Genomic DNA, 10,097 nt, shown 5'->3' on the forward strand with positions numbered 1-10,097 from the left:
TAAGAATATTTATTGTAACAACAGCAAGAGCTTCAGCGTTGCCTCAAGGTGGGGACGCCGCACACACACCCCAGTGTGATCAGGGGATCAGATACCCGAGGCAGAGCCAAACACAAGGTGCAATGAGATTCCAACCCCACTCCAGCACCTCCATTAGTGCATTTCATGCTAATTATGAAGCCAAGCTGCCCACCAGGTACCCAGAGCACCTTCCACTGGGGTGAAGTGTCCCCTTCCTCAGCCTCATCCCTTCCACCCACAGCCTCCAGCCATCGCTCCCTAACCATTCCCTCCTGTCCAGCCCACCAAACTGCCCTTCTGTCAGGAGCAACGAGAACAATAAACATCTCCCAAAGCCTCTACAAGGGGTGGGGAGCCTCTGCCCCAAAAACTCTTCAAAGGTCAACACTGAGGAGGGCAACAGTGAAGAGATGGAACGTGACATTAAAAATAGAACATATGGTGTCTGAATGGAGCTGATTTTTACATATTGGAGAATAAAGTGATGCAAGAGACGCTGAGAATAGGAGGGACAGGTGGGGTTTGACCTGAGAAGAGATGGAGACAGAGCTCCTGGGGCTGCAGGAGAGGAGCTCTGCCAGCCACAGCTTGGCTCCTCGGCCACCACAGCCACCAAGGTCCCCCTGCCAACAGCCCCACAGCTCAGCTCCCACCAGGTTTGATCCCCTCCCACCCAGCCCAGTCCAGCACCTCTGCAGATGCGGGTCATGCGCCGCAGCAGGGCCAGGCAGCGCCGTCGCCGGCCCCGCACAGAGCTCCTGCTGTAACCCAGCGTGGGGGTAAATCCATTTCGGTAGCGGGGTCCTCTCAGAACAGCCTCTGGAATGCCACCTTTGTCGTGCCACGCCATCCCTTCCTTCCACAAGCTTCTCTGCGGTGACCGCAGCAAAAATTGAAAAAGTGCAAAAAAAAAAAGGTCACCGATGAAGTGGGACTTTAAAGTCAGCAGGTGAAAACCAATCCAAGTCCAAACCAATCCAAGGCAAGCAAAGCTTTAAATTCCACTCCAGGGCAGCTCTCTGCGGGATGTGGAGCAGCAGCTCCGTGACTCCGGTGGCAGGGAGCAGATGGGATGCTCTGCCCGGCCCCTCACACAGCGTCAGCTCCCGAGCTCACCCAGGTGTGTGTGTTTGTCACAACGCTCCTTAATTCCGCATTTTATACCTGCCAAATTGCTCCATCCATTGTTCTATTTATAGTCCGAGCCAGAGCTCCCAGGCACCCAACTCCAGCAACACACCAAGCAGCAAAGATCTCACAAGGATGTCTTTACATCTCAAACACCCTTGAAAGCAGAGCAGTGACAGACAATTGACATCCCACAAAGCCAAGTGTTGGTTTCCCATCCATGGGAACATGCACAGCACTCACAGTCCCACTGTTTTGTTCCCACATCCCGACTGCTGCATCTGGACAAACGGTGCTGCTCTCCTGGACAGATTCAAACCAGTTCTGCCCACTGGCCACCAGCTCCTATGCTCAGAAATGGTTAAACTTGCTCTCCGCAGATTTTCTTTGCTCCAACTCTCATTTGCAAATCCTTTCCCCAGCAAAATAGTTGTGAAAAAAAAAAGGCAAACAAAAGGCGTTTTCCTCCAATAAGCTTAAACTCCTGTAGCTATAAAGTCATTCACTCTGGATACAAGTGAACTAAAGGATGAAGAGTGTTCTCCTCCTTATAAGAAAAAAAGCCTTCTTGAGCTTACAGCTTCCTTTCTTCTTTATTCACCATAACTTGATCCATTAACATGGTATTTGCTCCCCCTTCCCAGAGCACTGGGATTTAACGCTCCTTTACTTCCCTAATTTCTCACTTAGCCACAGTCCTGCCAGCGGCAGCCTCTCCCCTGGGCTGTCAGACCTCTCTAGCCCGATTCCCAGCTCCTTCCAGCCATCCCTCCTCCCGTCCATCACATCCCTCCACCTTCCGTTCTTCCATAACTTCTCCGTAGGTCACACCAAAAGGGGTGGCTCTGCCCAGTAACACATGAAGGATTTCTCTGCCATCAACAAATTGCTGCATTCCCGAGGAAAAAAAAAAAAAAGCTCTGAGAAAAAGCTCAGTTCTGCAAGGCTCGTCCCAGGATTTGATGCAATCTGCCGTGCCGGCAAATTAAAGCCTCCAGAAACCACGCTAAAATTAGAGAGAGCTGAGATGAAAACCAAGCCATTTGAAAGCCATGGTGGCTCTTACAAATCTTTAAATAGGGCTTGGTACAACATCGAGGTGCTCGGCTTAGATCCACCAAGATCATTAATTTGGATTATAGAGAGGCACTGGTTGTTTCTGGGACAATTTGCAGGGTGGTGGGTGTGGGTTCCCACACACCAAGCTGGTGTCCCAGCGGATTTTCAAAGTGCTGATGATCACTCTGATGGATTCACACCCCTTTGCCAAAGGTGAGCAGTTCCTCCTACACCCACTTCCAGAAGGTTTGACTCCCAGGTCACCAGCCCTGCCCAAGGTACCCAGGACTGGCTGTTCCAGACACAGCTGGGGCTCCTGCAGCTCCAGAGATGGAGCCTTCACTCCCCACCACCCTCCAGCAGGTCAAGGGAGTTGGGGTGGGAGCTGAATGTCCAGGAGGGTAAAATTCACTATTTCTGAAGCACTAGGAAACCCTTGCTGCACATCAATCCCTTTTCCTATCCCCGATCCCAGCCCCTCCCAGCTGAGACTCCGACAGCACCACAGTGGTTGGGTGATGGCACTGGGGATGGTGTGAGCCAGGGGTGACTCAGTGGCCATGGGGTTCTGGGGTGCTCAAGGGGACTTTGGGGAGCTCTGGAGCTGCCACCACACAGCCACAGCCTGCCCTGCCTGGGCAGCAGCTCTGAGGTGGGTCCATCCCTGTTCCCTGGCTCTGGGATGAATCCCAAAGCTCTGCCGTATTTTGCATCCCTGCTTTTGCATCTCTGCTTTAAAATCGACGCTCACAGCAAAGCCTTGTACAGCTGCAAGTACCTCAGGGACAATTAATTCCTCTTTAATCCGAAGTTTGGTGGCTCTAACAGCGCACACGCTGCTTCCTTGAAATATTCCAGAGACAATGGGCAACCTCCCTTTTAAAATCCTATTTGTAAGCAGCTACAACTTCAAGAAATTTTTAATGAATTTTTTAAGAAGCATTTATAAATTACTGCAGGCCCAAGGATGGGAAATTTGCTGCTGGCCAGGCACTGCTCCTCCTTCCCAGGGACTCCCACCAGTGGAGCCGTGACCGAGCAGCCGCCTCCAGCCCAGCGTTTGCTTCCGAGCTGCAGCTCCCTGAGCCTGCTCCAATCTATCAGGCACTCAGGAATGGCTCCTGTCACTCCAGCAACTGCCAAAATTGGTGTAATGTAACCCCCTTTTTTTAAGCATTTCACAAGATTTGTATAACTGAAGACACAGGGAAGCCCCTCCTCTGTGAGATAATTAAAAAATGCCAGTTTATCAAAGGAAAAGTTTTACAGATCAAATCCAGGCAAAGGGTGAAGATCACAGAGGCACCAAGCTGACATGACACGTCGAGTTATTTCATTATAAGATCATTAGTTTAATATGGCTTTGACATAAACCACAGTCATTAATATTGTTTGGAAAATGAAGAACCCTCCTTTCACTGCAGCTGCATGAAAAGAAAGATCCATGACCTCCTCAAAGGCCGATTCCCTTCCCACCCCCACACCTATGAACTGAAGCAATGTGAATATTCCCAAAAAGAGGCCACACTTTCCAAGATGTACAATTTATCCCTAATTCTGGGGGTTCTGAGATCAGCTGTTCCTATTTCTTTACCAAGTCCTACTACTTCCCAAAGTGGCTGCAATCTGTGCCGTGGAGGTTGCCATGGCAAGGATCCATCCTCCAAGAGGAGCTGAGTGAGCAGATGCGGAACAGCAAAATCCAACACATTAAGTCACTTCTCTTGTCATGGAATGATGAGGAAAATGCTTTGTATTTCACCTGTCCCTAAGGATTATGATAACTCAGAACACCTCAGGTAAAAACCGTGAATGGCACGTGGCCGGAGTTTTGGGCTGAAAATCACAGATGTACAAGAGCAAAATGAAGGGATTTCACTGGAGTGACAGAAACAGCAAAAAGATCCATACGGATCATTTCTGTTTTCCAAAAATCAAGGAACTTTCACCAGGGTTCTCACAGGCGTGACCATTCCTGGTCCAGCCTCCCAGGAATAACAAGGAAACCCAGCCGGTTCCTCGGTCCCCTCGGCAGACACGGAGATAGGTCCGGGGGGGGATGCAGGCCCTGAGCCCCCATGGCCCAGCCCCCTGCCCAGGTTCTCCCAAATCCCCCAGAACAGGGATGCGCTGGTTCTCATGGCCCCATGGTTCCCCTAATCCTGGGCAACCAACTTCAGCACCCTTCAGCTGGCCTTCTCCAAAGCGGCCAGGCTGTGGGATCGTGCTGGCAGAGGGGCACGGCACCAAAGCCACGCGGGACCGGGGAAGGCAGCGCTGTCCCTGCTCGGAGGCATCTCCAGCACCGCCGGTGCCTCGGGAGGGTGGCACCGGCGCTGGAACGGGCGCAGAATATTCCAGGAGCTGTGCTGAGCCCGATCGCCGTTCCAAGCAGATTTACGGGAACGCCCGCGGAGACGCGCCCGAAACGTCCCCGGGGTGCGGGGGCTGCGCGCAGGCGGCGGCACCGCACGGTCCGTGCCCAGAGCGCGCCGGGGGAGCCCCGGGAGCCCCGCACCGCCCCCGCTCCCGCTCCTGTCGCTCCTTTGTCCTCGGCAGAGGCTCCGCCGCGCCCGGCGCTCCCGCCCCGCGCCCCTCGCTCCCCGCCAGCCCCGCGCACCGGTGGGTGTGCGGCACGGGCATCCCTGTCACGGGCATCCCTGGGGGGGATCCCGAGCCCCCCCGGCCCCGCGGTACTCACGGTGCAGGCGGGAGCGCGCGTCCATGCGCGGCCGAGCCGCGGTGCGGGGGCGCGGACGCTGCGGGGGCGCCGCCGGGGGCTGCCCGCGGCCGTCCCGCCGCCCGCCCCGCCGCGCCGCGGAGCCCAGGGCCGGGCCCGCCTCCGCCTCCGCGGGCGGCGCCCAGACACAAAGCGGCGGCGGCGGCGGCGGGGCGGGTCCGGTCCCGCTGCGCGCCCGCGCTGCGCTCCGCGGCGGCGCAGGGGCGGTGCGGGGGGCGGGACGCGGCCGTGCCCCCCCCGCGGGCGGTGCGGAGCGGGGCGATGCTGTGCGGGGCGATGCTGTGCGGGGCGATGCTGCGCGGAGCGGTGCCGTGCGGTGTTGAGCGGTGCGAGGCGATGCGCGCACGCGGTGCCGCCCAGCCCCGCCCGTCCCCCCCCGACGGAGCGCTCCGCGGCCGGAGCATCCCCGGCGGGGCCGCAGCAGCCCCGCGCTGCGAGGAGGGGGGAAGCCCCCGAAGCCCCGCTGTCTGAGAGCCCCCGCACGCCGTGTCCGTCCTTTTTCCCCAGGCAGGAGCCATTTCCCGCACTTTGGCCGAAGTGCGGAGCCGGGCAGCGGGAAGGGGTTCGCAGCCTCCCGGGAGCGGGGAAGCGACGATGACAGCTCAGCGTCCCCCCCCCGAGGGCTTGGGGTGTCGCAGGCCACAGGACAAAACCTCGTGGGTGATGAGGAACACCTCGCAGGTCATCCTGCCCTTGGGTGAGGCTGTCCTGCCTCCCTCCATCACCCACTGCGAGAGAGAGCGGGACACGTGCGGGGCTGTCCGGCCCCACTCCCGTCAGCCCACCTTGGCGTTTGTGTGTGACCTGAGGGTGATGCTGATGACCTCCCGGGGCTTCACAGAAACACACAATGGTTTGGAAAGGGACCTTAAAGCTCATCTCGTTCCACCCCCTGCCATGGGCAGGGACACCTTCCACTAGATCACTGCCCACAATATTGGGTTCCTGCAGCTTCTCCTGGTGTTCCACAGAGCAGCTGCTGCAGCAGCAGGTGCTGGTGCTGCTCAGTTCCTTGGTTCCCACTCTTTGTCTCCAAACACAGCAATCCCTCAGCTCTGGCCCCACCGTGTCCCATTCACTGTTCACCCTTCCCCGTGCAGAGCTGGGCTGGCTGGGGCAGCTACTGCCACACGCAGCCCTGGGCAGACCGTGCCAATGCCATGTGACTTCCTCTGTGACACGGTGACTTTACAGCTCTGTGCTGAGTAAGGTCATCACCTCGCTCTTCCAGCACTGTGGAATCTGCCTGGCAGCAGAGATGGAAAGCATTTAGCAGGAGCTGGAAGAGGATCACAGACGGGTTTATGCCAGCAGTGAGTTCTCCAGCCCTGTTCCACATGGCTAATCCCTGAGCAGAGATGTGACCTCTTCCCATCACTGGTGCAGGAACACCAGTGCTGGGGACACTCCCAGACTCTCCCACTCTCACCATCTCCAAGTGGGAACTGAAATTTGGCCCAGGCAAGTTTTGCTTCACCAACATTTCTGTAGTGCTTGAAGTGGGCATTCTATGTTCTGATGTTGTCCAGAGAAGGTGTGGCCACCCCATGCCTGGAAGTCTCCAAGGCCAGGTTGAACAGGACTTGAAGAAACCTGGTCTAGTGGAAGGGGTGGGACTGAATGAGCTTTAAGGTCTCTCCCACCCAAACCAGTCTGGGATTCTGTGATTTCAGGGATGACATGGAGGGGTGTCCAATGTCAGCCTCTCCCTGTCCAGCGCCGCGACCAGCGGCACCCACAGCCCCACCAGCTCCTGGCACAGCACCCACCTCTGGCACCCTTGGGGCCTCCAGCAGGGAGTGACCAGGACATCAAATATTTTTCAGTAGAAACATCAAAAGCAAGGAGAAGTCCTTGCTGTTACAGGCAGTTGCACGTAGAACTGGTGCTGCCCAAGGAATGTTTGTGTTGGGGGCTGGGCCCCCTGGAGATGGGAAATTGCCATTGGCAAGGAGCACTGGCATGGCAGGGGCAGCTTCTAGGAGTCAGTAGATGGAAATTTGTCTCCCAGGAGATCCACTGTAGCATGAAATATGCCTTTTTTGTCACAGGGAGTTCTTCTCCCTTCATGTATGTTCCTGATAAACATCTCCAAGGTTTTGCAGGGCACTAAGACTTGCAACTTGAAAAACTCTGGATGAGTCAAGTCCTTACAGGCAGACCTTGCTCCCCAGGAAAGTGTGGAGTGGGAGAAACACAGAGCTGTGCCATGGGGGAGCTGGGAACCTTCTTGGGGGACAAAAAACCCCCAGGCCAGGGCCTGGAAAGGGGAAGGCTGGGGCACATGGGACTTAAAACTCCAGTTCCCTTTGTCTTACACCACTTTCATAGTGGTTTCACTGACTTCAGTGGAAACAGGAAAACCAAAGCAAACAAAGGGCAGGCCAGAATACTCACTCCCTGAAAAAATGTGGATCCCAGGCACATCCCTGAATGCTGCTCAATGCAAAACTCAAGTTGACCAGTCGAACAAGTCCTTAACCTGGGCTTCACCACATGGACTTCAGTATTTCCACTGATATGCCCACATAAACAACACCCTCTGTGCTGTGTTCTAGCCATTTGTAGGCCTGGCTAAGGAAAGTTTCAAAATCATGAAATTCCTTCAGCAAATTTCACAGGAAAGCTGGACGTGTTCCCTAAGGGGGTTCTGCAAGTTTAGGCTCAGAAGTGTCTGTGCGACTCACACCAGCTGGGAAGATCATGGGGCAAATCCAAGCATCACATGCTTCAGACTGATAACCTTGAAATAAATTTATTTTTATTTTAAAAGTCTGGAATATATAGAGAAGGAACAGTTTTAAGGACACAGATCCCTCTATTTAATAAATGGTGGAGCTACACAGCTTCAAAAATGTTCCCTGTAGAATTCCCAATATATTTTTCCCCCCTCTGGTTTTACTAGGTCTTCTCAAGTGCTACTTGATATATTCCCAGACAATGACAATCCCCATTTCTGGAGGCTTTAATTGTAAGATTGAGAAGAGCAGATGAGTCATGGCTGTGGTGTTATAGACAGAGGCTGATTTTTAGGTCATCCTCTAAGTAGGGCACAGGGGATGGTAACTGAGAGTCCAGCTGGGTGCTGGGAGAGGGTGACGGTGTCTCCAGGTGGGGAATGAGGGAACCCGTCAGTTCAGGGCAGGAAGATCAATGACTTTGGAAACAATGTGAATGATCAATAATGAGCCTTCTCCTTGGGAGGGTTGGAGGTGAAAAGCAAAACTAAGAGGGTAGAGACAGGACTGGGATTGTAACAAGATGATCCTTAAGGTCCCTTCCTACCCAAACTCTTCTAGGACTCTGTGGAATGGAAAGGGTGGGAACATCCCTGCCCAGGTCAAGAGTCAGCACATCACTGCCCTGCCACTGTCACCACCACTGCCACCACCACTGACACCCCGCTCCTGGCCTTCCCTCTGTCCAGCATTTTGAAGGAAAAGAGTCTGAGATCTCTGTGCATGAAAAAACTGGCCACAAAGTGCAGTGATAGTCAGGAGAAGCAGCTGGTCATTTCACCTAACTGTCCTTTCCACCCTCCTCATTGTAGCAGAATTTAGAAGACCATGAAGAGAGGTGAAAAACTAGGACTGGAAGGAAGAAAAATCTTCATGGAACCCCAAAAAGTCCCTGGTACCACCTTCCCTCCTCATCTCCAGTGTGTGGCTGATTGATAATTGTCATTATCTATGAGATATTGCTGGAGCTCTTCCATCAGAAGACATGAAGAGTTCTTCCATCAGAGGATGTGCCCACGCCTTGTGAGCTTTCCTTCCTCACAGTGAACTCTGAGAGTTGGAGAAGCTCATGGTTTACAGGAGACTTTGGCAAGGGCTGATGTTAAAAATGGAGAAGAAACACAGGACAATCATCACTGAGGGGCTGGAGAACTCTCTGGAATAACTTGGGATATTTGCATCCCTGGGGCCTGTTGTGCGTCAAAGAATGGAAAGTATATTGGGAAAAAGTTAATTTTTCTGGAGTATTTGACATGGGCATCAAAAGTTATAACCCTTCTTCAAAATGGAACAACTTATTTCTGCTAGTTAATAGTGAAATTATTTAATCTATATCATCTGGAAGCACTTTAAAAACCTGTTATAAAATATAACCACCAGAGACCTTAAACTGCTCACTCTTGCCTTGCTCATCAGAAAGACAAAAGAATCCAGGAGAGGAGCTGGGACAAGCCTGATCTCCTCCTCCAGGATGTAGCCTGTAGTCTAGCGGAAGGTGTCCCTGCCCATGGCAAGGGGGTGGAACAAGATGAGGTTTGAGGTCTTTTTAAAGCCGAACAATTCCAGGATTCCATGTGCTGGTTTAAATGAGGTGTTGGGAATAAATCCTTCCCTGTGAGGGTGGTGAGGCCCTGGCAGTTGCCCAGAGAAGCTGTGGCTGCCCCATCCCTGGAAGTTGTCCAAGGCCAGGTTGGACAGGGCTTGGAGCAACCTGGGATAGTGGAAGGTGTCCCTGCCCATGGCAGGGGCTGGAATGAGATGAGCTTTATGGTCCCTTTCAACCCACACCAGTCTGGGATTCCATGATTCTGTGAATACCACACGTGACACATGAAGGCCACTGGGATGTTCAGTGCTGGGCCCAGGGGTCAGGACCATTGTCAGATGAATCCCTAATCCTCTCCCTTCCATTTTGTTTCCTCCCAGCCATGTTTCCTGCTCCCAAAAATCTGATGTTCTGGTGGTGCACAGAAACCTCCTCTCCTATTTAAATTCCTCCCTGGAGAAGCTGAGCTCTCTAGGTCTATCCAGTAAAAGAAGTATTTAAATATCTGCTTCGAACCCAATCCCAGCTGTCTCTCAAACACATAATTTCATCTGAATTCACCACAATTCATGCATGACTTTCCCTGTCAGAGCCGCCCGAATGAAGAGCAGATGAAGGTCATTCCTAACTCCGCTGCTGGCGTGGGGAAATTAGAATTGCTTTGATGCAGAGGCTCCCCACCAGTGTTTTCTGTCAGTGCTGGCAAAGTTGTTGGCTATTACATTTTTGCAGTCCCTCTCATCAAAGCACACACACGGTGCTCTCCACCGAGCGCAGAGGGAAGGAAATTCGCCTTCCCTCCTTTGCTGCAGTGGGCTGCACTCTGCAGCAACGTGTGTCAAAAATACATTGCAGACACTGCAGC

General features: G+C 53.6%; 1 protein-coding gene and 1 long non-coding RNA gene across 8 annotated transcripts in view; one reads left to right on the top strand and one right to left on the bottom strand.

Moving 5' to 3' along the window:
* LRRC7 (leucine rich repeat containing 7) overlaps positions 1-5,005 on the bottom strand; it is a 120,872-nt gene extending 115,867 nt beyond the window's left edge. For 2 of the 7 annotated variants that reach the window (XM_064664874.1, XM_064664877.1), the window contains exon 1: positions 712-2,051. In XM_064664874.1, the coding sequence (XP_064520944.1) occupies positions 712-871 (160 nt within the window). In that variant the 5' untranslated portion in view covers positions 872-2,051. Of the gene's footprint in view, positions 1-711; positions 2,350-4,909 lie in introns of those variants that run through there. The other 5 variants (XR_010432760.1, XM_064664875.1, XM_064664879.1 and 2 more) reach the window with 5 other exon arrangements.
* Positions 5,006-6,180: 1,175 nt separating this feature from the next.
* LOC135418558 (uncharacterized) lies at positions 6,181-9,076 on the top strand. Its single transcript, XR_010432519.1, has 2 exons — positions 6,181-6,409; positions 8,499-9,076. It is a non-coding gene; the product is annotated as an uncharacterized LOC135418558 (long non-coding RNA).
* Positions 9,077-10,097: the final 1,021 nt, after the last annotated feature.

The sequence above is a fragment of the Pseudopipra pipra genome, chromosome 9 (genome assembly GCF_036250125.1).
Source record: "Pseudopipra pipra isolate bDixPip1 chromosome 9, bDixPip1.hap1, whole genome shotgun sequence".
In the NCBI taxonomy this organism is placed as follows: Eukaryota; Metazoa; Chordata; class Aves; order Passeriformes; family Pipridae; genus Pseudopipra; species Pseudopipra pipra.